The 17,434-nt window shown below is 41.9% G+C and overlaps 1 protein-coding gene across 1 annotated transcript in view; it reads left to right on the top strand.

The window, feature by feature from the left end:
• The window catches only part of cpne7 (copine VII), a 195,920-nt gene that overhangs the window by 163,931 nt on the left and 14,555 nt on the right, over positions 1-17,434 (top strand). The window contains 2 exon segments of the mRNA XM_034190465.1: positions 8,980-9,031; positions 14,177-14,310. Of these exon segments, the coding sequence (XP_034046356.1) occupies positions 8,980-9,031; positions 14,177-14,310 (186 nt within the window).

Below are 17,434 nucleotides of genomic sequence, written 5' to 3'. Positions count from 1 at the left end.
GAAAGTGACTCAGGATTGACATATTTTAATGGCTTTTAGAGGGGATAAGAAGCGGAGTTGCCCCTTCTGAAGAGGAGCGAAGCAAAGATTCAACGAAGCAGCAGATCGAAGCACTGCTTCATTGGTTCAAGGTTAAAAGCAAATGACTCGTTGACTATTAAATTAGTTGTCAACGGTTTCAATAGTCGACGTAGTTGTGACTACTCGACTAGTCGTGGCAGCCCTAGTGTTTGCTTTTTTTTCCTCCCAATTTTTGGTCTTCATCTGTGGATCAAACAAAAATCTAAACTGAAATGTTATAGTGTTCCCATGCCAATGAAATCAAATGTGAGTCTTTTTCTCCATTAAATAAACCAGTTAATTATGATGATAAGCCTAATTTTAAATTTCATTATCATTGTTATTATTATTTTGTCAGTGTACATGACAACAAAAACAGTTGCCAGCTGCTGGAAATTATTGTAAAAACACACTCTTGTAGGCACAAAAAAAGGGTCAGTTTCAGTCACTTCAGCTAGGAATGTGAAGACAGCACAAGTTCTAAGCCATCTTTGCAAATTGTCAGACTCTCCTTTTTCTTTTTTTCCCACAAGTGGGCAGATTTAATTCTGAGGAATAAATTATGGAATCATGAAAAACAAAAGAACGCTCCAACACATCACTAGTATTTTGTTGCACCACCTCTGGCTTTTATAACAGCTTGCAGTCTCTGAGGCATGGACTTAATGAGTGACAAACAGTACTCTTCATCAATCTGGCTCCAACTTTCTCTGATTGCTGATGCCAGATCAGCTTTGCAGGTTGGAGCCTTGTCATGGACCGTTTTCTTCAACTTCCACCAAAGATTTTCAATTGGATTAAGATCCAGACTATTTGCAGGCCATGACATTGACCCTATGTGTCTTTTTGCAAGGAATGTTTTCACAGTTTTTGCTCTATGGCAAGATGCATTATCATCTTGAAAAATGATTTCATCATCCCCAAACATCCTTTCAATTGACGGGATAAGAAAAGTGTCCAAAATATCAACGTAAACTTGTGCATTTATTGATGATGTAATGACAGCCGTCTCCCCAGTGCCTTTACCTGACATGCAGCCCCATATCATCAATGCCTGTGGAAATTTACATGTTCTCTTCAGGCAGTCATCTTTATAAATCTCATTGGAACGGCACCAAACAAAAGTTCCAGCATCATCACCTTGCCCAATGCAGATTCGAGATTCATCACTGAATATGACTTTCATCCAGTCATCCACAGTCCTCAATTGCTTTTCCTTAGCCCATTGTAACCTTGTTTTTTTCTGTTTAGGTGTTAATGATGGCTTTCATTTAGCTTTTCTGTATGTAAATCCCATTTCCTTTAGGCGGTTTCTTACAGTTTGGTCACAGACGTTGACTCCAGTTTCCTCTCATTCGTTCCTCATTTGTTTTGTTGTGCATTTTTGATTTTTGAGACATATTGCTTTAAGTTTTCTGTCTTGACGCTTTGATGTCTTCCTTGGTCTACCAGTATGTTTGCCTTTAACAACCTTCCCATGTTGTTTGTATTTGGTCCAGACTTTAGACACAGCTGACTGTGAACAACCAACATCTTTTGCAACATTGCGTGATGATTTACCCTCTTTTAAGAGTTTGATAATCCTCTCCTTTGTTTCAATTGACATCTCTCGTGTTGGAGCCATGATTCATGTCAGTCCACTTGGTGCAACAGCTCTCCAAGGTGTGATCACTCCTTTTTAGATGCAGACTAATGAGCAGATCTGATTTGATGCAGGTGTTAGTTTTGGGGATGAAAATTTACAGGGTGATTCCATAATTTATTCCTCAGAATTGAGTGAGTCCATATTTTTTTTTTCCCTCTGCTTGGTCTAAAAAAGTAACATTACTGACTGCCACAATTATTTTTCCTGATTTCTTATAGTGTTTCTTAAAGCCAGGAAGTTGCCATTTGAAATGACTTTAGTTTTGTGTCATGTCTATGATCTGCTTTTTTTCTACAAAATTAAACAACTGAATGAACATCCTCCGAGGCCGGTGATTCCATAATTATTGCCAGGGGTTGTAGAAGCCTGTATTTACAATGTTATGAATGAGATGTGTGTTATTTGGAACAAAGTCGAGGTGTAACTGACTTTAGCCCACAAACCCCCCCCCCCCCACTTGTCCCTTCCACTAGAGAAGCCCAGAGGTGAACTGTCCTCTGTGCACGGTGCGCCCCTCCCCTTTCTTTCACCATCTCACTGCTTCAGCAAGCAGGGGCACCTGCAGCTGCCTACAAGGGGTGTCAATTTGGCAATTCTACACACAGTGAGAAGAAAACCATTTTGCGGTGGACATGATTTTTTTTTTTCAAGCGCACGTCCCCACGGTGCCACCCCTCCATAAATGCTGCCCAGGGCAACGGTTCGCATGGTGTTGGGGAAAGTGTAGTGACACGGACCCACAACAGGGGGCGCAAATGAACGGACAATGAAAGAGTCAAATATGAACACTTTACTGTTGTGAATGAGCACAACACAGAGGAATGTGAAATTTTACAGTCAATCACAAGGGTGACGTGTGGGCAGGCTCGATGATAGAAGACGTCTGTCCTGAGATGAACCGGAACCACACGATTTCCTCCGCCACCGAACTCGGAGAATACTGGAGCCGCCAAGTCCCGAGTCCCCAGGTGGCCACCGTCTTCGAAGGTCGGATCTGGTACTGCTGGCAGGGAGCAGAGACAATAAGATATGGGTGTGTGCACACCCAGTAGCAACAACGGTGGGAATGCCACCTCCACCTCTAACACACACTCGTGCAGCTCCTGTCTACCCACTTATCTGGTAGAGATGTGCAGCGGAGCCGTTGCTGGACACACCGAACGCCGGTCTCACAGACACTGAACACCACAGGAAAATGGCTGCAAAAAAGAGTTCAGACTGATACACAGTTCACTTTTCAAGGCTGAGAATACTACCTGAACAGTTTGACGATATCTCGGCGATGAGGTGGAGATGACGTCCGGGTTTTATGGAGTGAGATGATGAAGCATGAATGAGTGACAGCTGTCAGGAGATAATGAGTGACAGCTGTCACCCCCGGCTGTGTCCGTGGCGGCAGTGCCCTCTCGTGCCTGAAGCCCGCACTTCAGGCAGGGCGCCCTCTGGTGGTGGGCCAGCAGTACCTCCTCTTCTGGCGGCCCACACAACACATGGCCCATATCAAAAACCGCCACTGGGTGATTGCATGGATTACAACAACTACAGGGCTATTACACTGCTCTCTGTGCTGGGAAAGGCCCTTGTAAGAATTATTCTTGATAGGATTTAGTAGCAGTTACTTGCTGCTTAGCGAATGGAACAATCTGGTTTCATAACAAAAATCTCCAATTAATTGCATTCTAGTTCTGTGAGTACTCATTGAATGCAAGCATGAATATTGGCAATGCTCCTTTCCAGCCTATAATGATTTCCACAAAGACTCAGTTGATTAGAGTGCTCTCTTGGTCATCCAAAGAATTTGTGGGATCCCCAAGACATTGCTGGACATCATCATCTGCTTTACACAGATAAGGTGAATGCTGTGCGGTGCTGGGGCAGAAACTCAGGAGTTTTTTCCAGTGAAAACTGGCATTCATCAGGGATGGTTTCTAGCTCCTACACTGTGCTTGCATGGACTGGAGGTTGGGTGGGTTTGTAGAAACCAACAGCTTAGGTGCCTCTGTTTTAGAGGAAAGGTTCCTGACCTTGACTTTGCAGACGATGCTGTGATCTTTGCAAAATTGATGGATAACCTGATTGCAGGACTTGAAAAGCTGAGTGAAGAATTGGAGTGTCTGGGATTGTGATTGTCCTGGATCAAGACTCAAATCCAGGCCGTCATTGACTTCTTGGACTCAGCCATGAGAAGTACGAGGTCTGTGAGAAAAGTATCCAACCTTTCCTGTGGCGGGCGCGCCGCGCAGGCTGCGAGCTGATGCGCCAATCCGTCCGCACGTCTTTCATTAAAACAATCTCCTTTAACAGTGGAATGTCCGGATAAACTGCTGATTCCGACCTCTTATGAAAGTTCTCTGTTCTCTCACAACGTCCTGGGTCAACAGAGGCTTAAATTTGGAGGTTTTCAGCTTGAAACAGGATGACGACGTCGCCTCGGAGCGCTGCGCGACGTCCCGCTCCATGGGAAGTCCTTACAGAGATAGAAACAATCCAAAATCTCTCATCAGCCGTTAAAATTTACACCGAAAACCAGCTGAATTTCTCAAATGGTCTCCACTCGGATGTGCCTCACAGTTCTTGAAAAAATTTTAATCAAGCACAGCGCCAGTCTCTCAGCAACTTCTCAGACAATGAAAATCCGACGAGGGGGCTGGACCACTCCTTCCACAAGGCGTGCTCACAGGCGAATGACGTCACCGACAGGTGTGAAAAAACTCATGCATGCGCACGAGGGTTCAAGGTTGGCTGATGTAATCACACGTGATTCAAATCCATATAGTTTTTAAAAAAAATAAAACTGTCGGTTTCTTTTCTAATAGACCTCGTATATCTGTATGTGGTTAAAGTGTTGAATTTCTAGAGACATTCACTTATCACAGCAGTGATATTCATGTCTCTGGGTCCTTGGCCTTTGAGATCTAGAGATGCCTGGGAAGAGCTTATGAAGGCAGTGGGTGGATAGGCACGTTTAGTGATACTGATATCTTTACAGTACAATGAAGGTTCAAGTCTTTAAGGTCCTAGTGCTACCTATCTTCCTGTAAAGTTGTTTGACTTTGATACTAACAAGTGACCAAAGATGGCAACTGGATATCTTTGGTAAAGGTCTCTTAGGAGAATCCTTGGGTACAGCTGGAATGACTTTGTGACAAATGAACGGTCACTTAAGGAGACTCAAATGACAAGGTTATCAATATTGAGGACGCGAGCAGCTGGAGAAAGCCAAAGAAATGTCCATGTTTCATCTGGCAGTGGCAGATAGATGACTACTTTTGAGAGGTGGAGATGGACTTGTTGTGTGTGTTGGTAGGTGACATGCAGGGCTAAAGATGGTCCAGAAGGGTAGTGTCAAAAGTGGCTAGTGTGCTGGTACTTCTATTTTTTTCCCCATTAGCAGTCCCCATTCATCCAGGAGTTTCTCAGAAAGTTGATATACACTTTACTCAAAAGGTAGTGTGTGTGTGTGTGTGTGTGTGTGTGTGTGTGTGTGTGTGTGTGTGTGTGTGTGTGTGTGTGTGTTACTCACTGTATCACTGTCATCATCTTTCAAAAGCAGTAACACACAGTATTAGAAGTCACAGTTTATCTCAGTTTTAGATACACCATAATTTACGAGCTAAAAGCTGCTGCTTTTTTTCACATGCTTTGAACCCTGCCGCTTGAACAACCGAAATATAGCCATTAATGCATTGATTGGCAGAGTAAAATACACGTAGTAAATATAAATTCTTACCTGTTAGTTTCAGTGGGATTAATCTGAATAAATAATCCACGTTTTAAATCCAAAACAATGTCTAAACGTGAAGAAAAGTCCCTCCCTCTGTATACACACCTGCGCCATGAGAGCTCCTCTTCCCCATCGAGTCTTGGCAATTAAATTACAGCCACAAAAAATAAAATAAAATCATGTTAAAATTAGTCTGTTTTGTTTTTGTGTCGAGTTGTCAAGTCACTGTAACGTGCAAAGTGAACCTGAACTACACTACCCACAATGCTTCCTGCATCGACCAGCCAATCATGTTTTGCGCTTAATGATGATGTCATCAGCAAGCGGCTGCCTGTCGCTTGCTGATGACAGTCTCTTATTGCTTACCAGTCTCTTATACAAAGAGACTGGTAGCGTGTTTTTGAAAACATGGCTGTGATTGGTCCATCTGATACGATGACCGCTATTGGCTGTCACGCCACGCTCTGTGATTGGCTGTGGCGTAACCGCCGAAAATGTAAGTTGGTTCCACTCCTCTAGAGACTGTGGTACCAGTGCTACGTTGTAAACAAAGGCTGCAGCCAATCAGAGAGCAGCGTGTCTCAGCCAATCAGCAAAATGTCAGAATCCTGACTAAAAGTCATGTGACCAAATAACTCGATACCGACTCCTTTGCATTGGCTGGAGGAGTGGAACCAACTTAGCAGCCAGTCTGCTCCGTGGCTAGAAACACACAACAAACGGACTAAAATGTTTGACTTTAGGGTTTACAAATGTTTTTGACCGTTAAACCTTACCAGCAAAGAAAATGTTATTGGACTGAAATTTGTCAGAACTAAATTTATCGGAAGATAATTGGTCCGATGATAGTTTTAAAATTTATCTGAAAAGCTAATCCAATAGCAAAAACATTAGCTTCGAGAATTATCTGCTATCGGATTAGCTGAACTGTGCCCACCAGTGGTTCTAGATGACTCAGAAAACCAAAGCTGGAAAATTCAGAGTTGATTGAAAAAATGATATGGATGCATGGAGTAATATATTCAAGGTTTATTGTTGTCTTGTAGTAGGACTGTGTAAGGTGTTACAACTGTTTGCTGTGGATGAGTCACATGGAAAATGTGTCAGATGAGTGTATTTCTGTTTGTGATCTGGACTCAGTGATAATATCAATCATTGTTGCAGACATCTTTGCAAAAACTAGACCACTGGCAATGTCACTCATGTACAATCATTCAAACACATTGCAGACAAAGTCAATTATTTTGTAATAAAATAGCATTTGTAATATTATTGTTTCAACAGTTATAATGAAGGATTATAGCATTACATTTCTGGCTGGGTTTCTCAGCAACAGAAAAATTCCAGTCTGACCATTTTCAATTTCAATTTATTTTCACTTATATAGCTCCAAATCACAACAAGGTTGCCTCAAGGCACTTCACACAAGTAAGGTCTAGCCTTACCAACCCCCACAGCAACAGTGGTAAGGAAAAACTCCCTCTGACGAAGAAACCTCAAGCAGACCGGACTCAAAGGGGTGACCCTCTGCTTGGACCATGCTATAGACACAAATTACAAAACAATTCACAAAAAGAACATACAGGAAATGTCGCCGGTGCAGATACCACACCCATCTCTAAATACCTCTAAAATTAGAAAGGTCTTGTCTCAGAGTGATGCTGAAAAACTAATTCATGCATTTATTTCCTCTAGGCTGGACTATTGTAATTCATTATTATCAGGTTGTCCTAAAAGTTCCCTAAAAAGCCTTCAGTTAATTCAAAATGCTGCAGCTAGAGTACTGACAGGGACTAGAAGGAGAGAGCATATCTCACCCATATTGGCCTCTCTTCATTGGCTTCCTGTTAATTCTAGAATAGATTCTTCTTCTTACTTATAAGGTTTTGAATAATCAGGTCCCATCTTATCTTAGGGACCTCATAGTACCATATCACCCCAATAGAGCGCTTTGCTCTCAGACTGCAGGCTTACTTGTAGTTCCTAGGGTTTGTAAGAGTAGAATGGGAGGCAGAGCCTTCAGCTTTCAGGCTCCTCTCCTGTGGAACCAGCTCCCAATTCGGATTAGGGAGACAGACACCCTCTCTACTTTTAAGATTAGGCTTAAAACTTTCCTTTTTGCTAAAGCTTATAGTTAGGGCTGGATCTGAACCATCCCTTAGTTATGCTGCTAGACTTAGACTGCTGGGGGGTTCCCATGATGCACTGAGTGTTTCTTTCTCTTTTTGCTCTGTATGCACCACTCTGCATTTAATCATTAGTGATTGATCTCTGCTCCCCTTCACAGCATGTGTTTTTCCTGGTTCTCTCCCTCAGCCCCAACCAGTCCCAGCAGAAGACTGCCCCTCCCTGAGCCTGGTTCTGCTGGAGGTTTCTTCCTGTTAAAAGGGAGTTTTTCCTTCCCACTGTCGCCAAGTGCTTGCTCACAGGGGGTCGTTTTGACCGTTGGGGTTTTTCCGTAATTATTGTATGGCTTTGCCTTACAATATAAAGCGCCTTGGGGCAACTGTTTGTTGTGATTTGGCGCTATATAAATAAAATTGATTTGATTTGATTTGATCTCTGGATGGAGCCACACCTCAAACAGAGAGAAAACAGAGAAACGAGAAAAAGCAGAATCAGGCATCAGAAAGACAAATACAGTGTAATTTGTCAGCATTAAGCAACAAGAAAAGACAGAAGAAATACTAAGGTGATTGCCAGCCACTAGCCCTAAGCTTCACTTAAAGACCCAGAATTTAGATAAAGTATTTAGATCGATAGATTTAGATAAAGACCATGTGTTCAAATAATTTTTTTCTCCAAGTCAGAGCTTGTAATTTTCAACTTTATGATACGTCATGAACTTGGCATAATGTCTCCTTCTGGCTGCTCCATTATCTTGCAGCAGCTCATCCTCATCTTGATGTCTGAGGGTCCAATAATTTGTAGCACAATACAATAATCATCCTGGAATGGTGCACTGCTGCACTGGATTTCAGTGTTCCCTCATGTGTCAAATCCCACTTTAACGTATGAGTTCCCCTTCACAACCATCTTGCATGAGTTCAGAAGGTGCCAAACTCAACCTTCATTTTCTGGGTCATATCCAGCTCAGTGTGTAAAAAAAAAGGCCACATTAAATCATTGCCAAGTCTGTAGACTCAAGACATCTGGGATATAAATTCATCTCACAGTCCTCTTTGGCATGTTCCAAAGGTGCTAAACTTAATCTACTTTTTCTGGGTCAAATACGTGAGGATTCAAATGTTCCTGAGTGACCAAATACGTGTCCCTCTAATGTAGAGCTACTGTTCCTTCAGGGCAGATCACTTGTTGCTTTTGTCTCACAACAAATTTCAAGGATTTTTGTGTGGAAATGCACACTTCTTACTGTCATACTTGAGTTCTGTCGCATTGTCACAAAGCCACATACCATCAGGCTATGATAAGAACCACTATTTCACAAAATCCACCAAGTAAACAGAAAACATTGAATAATAAAAAAGGGACTGCACAATGTGTACTCTGTGAAGAAGATTCATTTTTTTTTTTCTTTCTGCACCCACAGGTGTCTCACGATTTTCCCATTAATTTCAACCCTGAGGATGATGAATGTGAAGGTGAGGAAGTCCAGTCCTACTTACTGTTATGAGCTCTGTGTAATGAGGACAAATTTGTTTAGTGCATGTGCACTGTAATAATAATTTTGAAAAAAGTTCAGAAAGTTAAAAACTCAAGACAACCCGCTGTACATATTCATTTTGAGTGTTAGTTTAAAAACATAACATCTCACTAATGTTTTTAAGTTGAGTACAGTCAAAGTCAATATATGCAGCGGGTCGTCTTGAGCTTTAAGTTTTCTTAGTTTTTGTTATGTTTTGATAGTTCACGTGCAATAATATCTGTAACTTCAAAAAGGCATTGCAGCTGGTTGCCATGAGGTCACTATTTTTTTTTTTTTTACCGTGTGGATGAGCATCTAGATTTGTATGATACAATATCTCACAGCTTTCTAAAGCTGTATGTAACAACATCCTTATAGCCACAGACAGTTAAACATAAAACTATGGACGAGACAGTTTTACAAAACAAAACCTCCACTGAGTGCTCCTGCGCTCTCCCACAGGCTCTTGCCCAATTATATTTTGCATTCTTGCTCGTTTAACTCCTCCCTGCAGCCAGAGAACTTCAGTTGGTCTTTTCAAGTCTGGTTTGTTGTCAGTGTTGGCTGTTCTTGGCTAGAATCTAGATTTGGGTTCTGGTATGTTTGGAAAAACTCACGGATTTCCACAAACAGAAAACAGAACTGGTAATTGACTATTTCACAACAAAATGTTGCAGGTGTGCGTGTCACATTTGCTCACAGAAAAAAAATGGGTGTCGGTGATTTGTGGCGGGCTGACAGTTAGTTGCAGAGCGTCTCCTGTGAGTCTTGAATATAGCAACTGGTTCATTGTTGTGTGAAGCAGTGGTACCGTGTCTGTGCCACAGAGGTGAGGATGTCGGCGGCTGGCACAGTAAAGTTGGAAAGACAAAAATATGAGGCGAGTATGAGGAGAAGAGTGTGAAAAGAAAAGGAGACTAATGGCTTGCTTGGATTATTTATTCATAATTTTAATCTGCATTCAGAGCTGTAGACTAATTTGCACACAATGCAGGCGAGCCAAAGACGCAAGTATGTTTATCAAATGCGTCTTTTTCATGGTTCCATGGCAGGACTTTAATAGCAGAAAACTCCTTTTCCACAAACACTTATGTTTACACAATATTAATATAACATTAGATCATTCCTAATTATTTTACAGAAAGTAAAAGGTGCAAAATACACGCATGCACACATTCTGCATATTTTACATTGCAAAGTGGCAAGATAATGAGGATTTCTGGGAATTATTTCCCCTGACCTCCCCATATGATACCTGACCCACCTGAATATTCTATGCAGAAAGGGATGCATCAGTCAAACATACTGCATGCATGATAAGAAGAAGAAATATTTTGCAGCTTTGGTGCTCTGGTGATCACAAGTCATGTACATCAACCAGGTGAGAAACCAGACCTGTTTGGAACCCAAATGTTACTGAATGAAATAAAGATGGTTTTATCCCGTTTGAAATAACATTGAAAAGTTGTCTCAGTGATAAGTTTAATTAATTTAATCAGCTTATATTTGGTCCGTGCTCCTGTGTTGTTTGCACCTCTGTGTATCTGTACAACAGACACACTCCTTTTGGAGATGTCTCAGTTAGGAAGCTTACTATAAAACATCCTTTTAATCAGCAGCGAATGAGCCTGCAGGAAAGTGAACTCATTTATAATTTATCTTTTCCTCACTTGGTCAGAACACCTCTGCAAGTAGGGCCAGATGCATGCCAGCAGCCTGGCTCCATCCATGGCTCTGAACCCCCACCCTAGTCAAACAAACCGGACTTTGCGAGTGTCTAGACTATGACACGTGATTATGAGACATACAGCACCAGCCAAAAGTTTGAACACCCCCCACCACCACCACCACCACAGTTCAGCACCTCAGACAGCTCCTGCAGGAGTGACACCAAAAAAGAAGAGGGCCTCATACAATGGATCCGAAAAGTATTCACAGCACTTCACTTTTTCCACTTTTAAGTTACACCCTTTTTCTTAAATGGAGGAAATTCATTTTTTCCCACAAAATTCTATTCACAACACCCCATAATGACAACATGAAAAAGTAAGAAATCACAATCAATCAAGAAATCAATTGGTAGCAATTACATCCTCAGAGTTGTCCTGAAGCCACTCCTTTGACATACGAGGGCTGTCAATAAAGTATAGGTCATTTTTATTTTTTTCAAAAACTATATGGATTTCATTCATATGTTTTTACGTCAGACATGCTTGAACCCTCGTGCGCATGCGTGAGTTTTTCCACGCCTGTCGGTGACTTCATTCACCTGTGAGCACTCCTTGTGGGAGGAGTCGTCCAGCCGCTCGTCGGAATTCCTTTGTCTGAGAAGTTGCTGAGAGACTGGCACTTTGTTTGATCAAAATTTTTTCTAAACCTGTGAGACACATCGAAGTGGACACGGTTCGAAAAATTAAGCTGGTTTTCGGTGAACATTTTAACGGCTGATGAGAGATTTTGAGGTGATACTGTCGCTTTAAGGACTTCCCACGGTGCGGGACGTCGCGCAGCACTCCCAGGCTCCGTCGTCAGCCTGTTTCAAGCTGAAAACCTCCACATTTCAGGCTCTATTGATCCAGGACGTCGTGAGAGAACAGAGAAGTTTCAGAAGAAGTCGGTTTCAGCATTTTATCCGGATATTCCACTGTTAAAGGAGATTTTTTTAATGAAAGATGTGCGGACGGGTCCGCGCGTCGGGACGCAGCCGGCGCGGTGCGGTGGCACAGGAAAAACACCTCTGTGTTGATAACCATTTGTAAAATCCAGGCGGCTTTTGATGGCTTTCAGTGGAGTGAGTATATGAGAAATTGTTTAACAGCTGGACATGTTCCAACTTGTCCTTAAGGCTTCCAACAGAGGTGTTTTTCCTGTGGCGGAGCGTCGCAGCGGCTGTGAGCCAATGCTGCAATCCGTCTGCACGTCTTTCATTAAAAAAAAATCTCCTTTAACAGTGGAATATCCGGATAAAATGCTGAAACCGACTTCTTCTGAAACTTCTCTGTTCTCTCACGACGTCCTGAATCAATAGAGCCTGAAATGTGGAGGTTTTCAGCTTGAAACAGGCTGACGATGGTGCCTGAGAGCGCTGCGCGACGTCTCGCACCGTGGGAAGTCCTTAAAGCGACAGTATCACCTCAAAATCTCTCATCAGCCGTTAAAATTTTCACCGAAAACCAGCTTAATTTTTCGAACCGTGTCCACTTCGATGTGTCTCACTGGTTTAGAAAAAATTTTTGATCAAACAAAGCGCCAGTCTCTCAGCAACTTCTCAGACAAAGAAATTCCGACAAGGGGCTGGACGACTCCTCCCACAAGGAGTGCTCACGGGCGAATGACGTCACCGACAGGCGTGGAAAAACTCACGCATGCGCATGAGGGTTCAAGCATGTCTGACGTAAAAATATATGAATGAAATCCATATAGTTTTTGAAAAAATAAAAAGGACCTATACTTTATTGACAGACCTCGTATTGGCTGTGTGCTTAGGGCCATTGTCCTGCTGAAAGATGAACTGTCGCCCCAGTCTGAGGTCAAGAACGCTCTGGAGCAGGTTTTCATCCAGGATGTCTCTGTACATTGCTGCATTCATCTTTCCCTCAATCCTGACTAGTCTCCTAGTTCCTGCCACTGAAAAACATCCCCACAGCATGATGCTGCCACCACCATGTTTCACTGTAGGGATGGTGCCTGGTTTCCTCCAAACATTCATACTAAAGAGTTCAATCTTTGTCTCATCAGACCAGAGAATTTTGTTTTTCATAGTTCAGGAGTCTTTCAGGTGCCTCTTGGCAAACTCCAGGTGGGCTGCCATGTGTCTTTTATTAAGGAGTGGCTTCCTTCTGGTCACTCTACCATACAGGCCTGACTGGTGGATTGCTGTAGAGATGGTTGTCCATCTGGAAGGTTCTCCTCTCTCTATAGAGGAATGCTGGTGCTCTGACAGAGTGACCAACCGGTTCTTGATCACTTCCCTGACTAAGATCCTTCCAGATTTAGATGGATGGTCAGCTCTAGGAAGAGTCCTGGTGGATCCAAACTTCTTCCATTTACAGATGATGGAGGCCGCTGTGCTTATTGGGACTTTCAAACCAGCAAAAATATTGCTGTACCCTTCCCTAGATTTGTGCCTCGAGACAATCCTGTCTCAGAGGTCTACAGACAGTTCCTTTGACAATGACCCTAAACACACAGCCAATATATCAAATGAGTGGCTTCAGGACAACTCTGTGAATGTCGTTGAGTGGCCCAGCCAGAGCCCAGACCTGAATCCAATTGAACATCTCTGGAGAGATCTAAAAATGGCTGTGCACCGATGGAGCTTGAGAGGTGCTGCAAAGTGGTAATGGGCGAAACTGCCCAGAGATAGGCCAAGTGTGTGGCATCATATTCAAGAAGACTTGAGGCTGTAATTGCTGCCAAAGGTGCATCAACAAAGTATTGTGAAAAGGATGTGAATACTTATGCACGTGTGATTTCTTAGTTTTTTATTTTTAATAAATTTGCAAAAATGTCAAACCTTTTTCCATGTTGTCATTATGGGGTGTTGTGAGTAGAATTTTGATGGAAAAAATGAATTTACTTCATTTTGGAATAAGGCTGTAACATAACAAAAAGTAGAAAAAGTGAAGTGCTGTGAATACTTTCCAGATGCACTGTAACATTTGGTGCATGCTCAAAACATTGAGTGAACATTGGATGGAGAGCTTCCCCAGTGGTTGTACATTTGTTTTCCATGTATTTCTTTTCCTGTGCTTAGTCGTTACGTCTATGGTACTCATATGTTCTGATCCTATAGTTATCTGTTTCTGCTCCTATGCTTCAGACTGGGTGCATTTATTTATTTATTTATTTTGTGTACTTTTTATAATGAAGGTATGATGTACAAACATTCTACCCAAGACAAGTAGCAGTTCAAAGACATCACTGAAAACCTAGTATTTTGGTGATATTTATACCCATAATGAGTGTATGTAAACTTCAGAGTACAACTGTATAAATGTACCATCCTTCCAGTTTGCACTTTTTTTTTTACCTAGAAGTGTAGACACTATCATTTTTTTTTTCTTAATTTTGATAAAATGGTGTTTGTTGTCTTAATCAGGGATTCAAGGAGTGGTTGAGGCATACCAGAACTGCCTCCCAAAGATCCAGTTGTACGGCCCAACCAATGTTTCTCCCATCATTAACAGGATAGCCAAGCTGTCAGCAGGAGATGGAAACATTAAAGACGCCTCTGTGAGTGTTGCTGTGTGTATTTGCTTTCCAACATGTGGGTGTCAGACCAGCTTTGTTGATGACTCCAGCTGGGACACCCAGCATGCTTCGTCTCTAATTTACTTCACCTTTCATCTTAATGATGACCTACACTGCAAAATATACAGTTAAATTAATATAACTTTTAAAAAGGTATTAACAAAGCACAAAAGACTTTAGAGTCATTTAAATTGTGTTTGGTTACAGTGGCAGTAATGCAGTAGTGCAATGGTGGCTGTCGCTGCAGGTGTTATGTTCTATCACCAAGATTACATCAAGTTTTTTGTACTTATCTTGAAATTAAATTTAAAAAATACTTAATAATACTTAATACATGTATAAGATCAGTAATTCGTTCTCTCAACTTAATAATTTGGGCGCACTGAGGATTTGCTGCTTCTCCTATTATGGGGGTGGGAAACACTTTCAGTTCATGAAGAAAAAGCTCCATTTAAGGGACCTCAGAAAGAATGCTGCAGCAATGTCCACATCCAGAAGCATACACATACAGTGAGGAAAATAAGTATTTGAACACCCTGTGATTTTGCAAGTTCTCCCACTTAGAAATCATGGAGGGGTCTGAAATTTTCATCTTAGGTGCATGTCCACTGTGAGAGACATAATCTAAAAAAAAATAAAAATAATAATAATAAAAAAAATCCGGAAATCACAATGTATGATTTTTTAGTAAATTATTTGTATGTTACTGCTGCAAATAAGTATTTGAACACCTGTGAAAATCAATGTTAATATTTGGTACAGTAGCCTTTGTTTGCAATTACAGAGGTCAAACGTTTCCTGTAGTTTTTCACCAGGTTTTCACACACTGCAGCAGGGATTTTGGTCCACTCCTCCATACAGATCTTCTCCAAATCTTTCAGGTTTGGACTTTCATATCCCTCCAAAGATTTTCTATTGAGGTCAAGAGACTGGCCAGGCCACTCCAGGACCTTGAAATGCTTCTTACGGAGCCCCTCCCTAGTTGCCCTGGCTGTGTGTTTGGGGTCATTGTTATGCTGGAAGACCCAGCCATGACCCATCTTCAATGCTCTTACTGAGGAAAGGAGGTTGTTTGCCAAAATCCCGCAACACATGACCCCATCCATCCTCCCTTCAATACGGTGCAGTCATCCTGTCCCCTTTGCAGAAGAGCACCCCCAGAGTATGATGTTTCCACCCCCATGCTTCACGGTAGGATTGGTTTTCTTGGGGTTGTTCTCATCCTCTAAACATGGTAAGTGGAGTTGATTCCAAAAAGCTCTATTCTGGTCTCATCTGACCACATGACCTTCTCCCATGCCTCCTCTGGATCATCCAGATGGTCACTGGTGAACTTCAAACGGGCCTGGACATGTGCTGGCTTGAGCAGGGGGAACTTGATGCCCTGCAGGATTTTAAACCATGATAGCATCATGTGTTACTAATGTAATCTTTGTGACTGTGGTCCCAGCTCTCTTCAGGTCATTGACCAGGTCCTCCTGTGTAGTTCTGAGCTTTCTCAGAATCATCTATACCCCACAAAATGAGATCTTGCATGGAATCCCAGACCAAGGGAGATTGACAGTCATCTTGTGTTTCTTCCACTTTCTAATAAATAATCATAACAGTTGTTGTCTTCTACCAAGCTTCTTGCCTGTTGTCCTGTAGTCCATCCCAGCCTTGTGCAGGTCCACAGTTTTGTCCCTGGTGTCCTTAGACAGCTCTTTGGTCTTGGCCATGGTGGACAGGTTGGAGTATGATTGAATGAGTGTGTGAACAGGTGTCTTTTATACAGGTAACAAATTCAAATAGGTGCATTTAATACAGGTAAAGAGTGCAGAATAAGAGGGCTTCTTCAAGAAAAAATAACAGGTCTGTGTGAGCCAGAATTCGTGCTGGTTGGTAGAGGGTCAAATACTTATTTACAGCAGAACTGAACTCAAATCAACCTAATCCTTATATGGATTTTAAAAAGTAAAAATGAATTAAAAATATAAAAAAATAAATAAATAAGCTTTAGAACTGCCAAACTAATGGGACCAAGTTCACCCTTAATTCAAACCACAAACTTACTAATTGTACAGTATAGATTATTGATTAGTGTGCATGAATTATTACATGGTGGTCATCACTTAAATAATCTCACTTAATAAATTAGTAATTCTGTTGCACTACTTTAGTAAACTGAGTTTTTTTCTTAAATAACACCTACTATTGTAAAAAATAAATACAGTTTAAAACAGATTGGAACATCTATCTATCTATCTATCTATCTATCTATCTATCTATCTGTCTGTCTGTCTGTCTGTCTGTCTGTCTGTCTGTCTGTCTGTCTGTCTGTCTGTCTGTCTATCTATCTATCTATCTATCTATCTATCTATCTATCTATCTGGGTGAGGGTGGTATGTGTATTCCTCAGCTGGGGACCTCTACCAGAAGCCTGAGAATTTGAGGGTTCCTTAGCTGTTCCTCGGACTGCACTCTTCTGGCCAGACCTCTGATGTTGTGTCTGGAATCTGCTGGAGCCACTCTTCCAATTTAGGGGTTACAGCTCCTAGTGCTCCTATTACCACTGGGACTACTTTGAACTTTACCTTCCACATCTGCTCCTGTTGCTCCTTCAGCCCGTGGTACTTCTCTATTTTCTTGTCTATTTTCTTCTTCTTTCTGATGTTGCTGTCAGCTTGGATTGCCACATTCATCACAACTGCGGTTTTCTTTCCCTGGTCAACCACCACTATGTGTAGTTGGTTGGCAAGCAGCTGCTTGTCTTTCTGAAATTTTAATTCTTGTGCTGCGTTTACACATAACAACGACAAGTCACGAATGCCACGAAGTACACATTGTTGGCCGCTGATCACGAACGTGATGATTTGGGGCAGAGGCGTCAGGTGTCCTCAGGAACTGCTGCAACCTGTTACCACACGTTACGATTAATGATACGTGTTGCTGGAGAATTATCGGGAACCATTACGCAAGGTCAAGAATAGTGTTCCGAGTTGTTGCGCGCTATTACACATAACAGTGCATCGTTAAGTTCTGTCATGTTGTGAAGGAGGTGAATTGTCTCCACACACACACCCATATTCATCCAACTGAATTCAGATCATTCCAGTTTTTCAGAAGA

Source organism: Thalassophryne amazonica, chromosome 2 (assembly GCF_902500255.1).
Source record: "Thalassophryne amazonica chromosome 2, fThaAma1.1, whole genome shotgun sequence".
In the NCBI taxonomy this organism is placed as follows: domain Eukaryota; kingdom Metazoa; phylum Chordata; class Actinopteri; order Batrachoidiformes; family Batrachoididae; genus Thalassophryne; species Thalassophryne amazonica.
The sequence above is the reverse complement of the archived record's forward strand: the minus strand, read 5'-3'. Positions and strand labels throughout refer to the sequence as shown.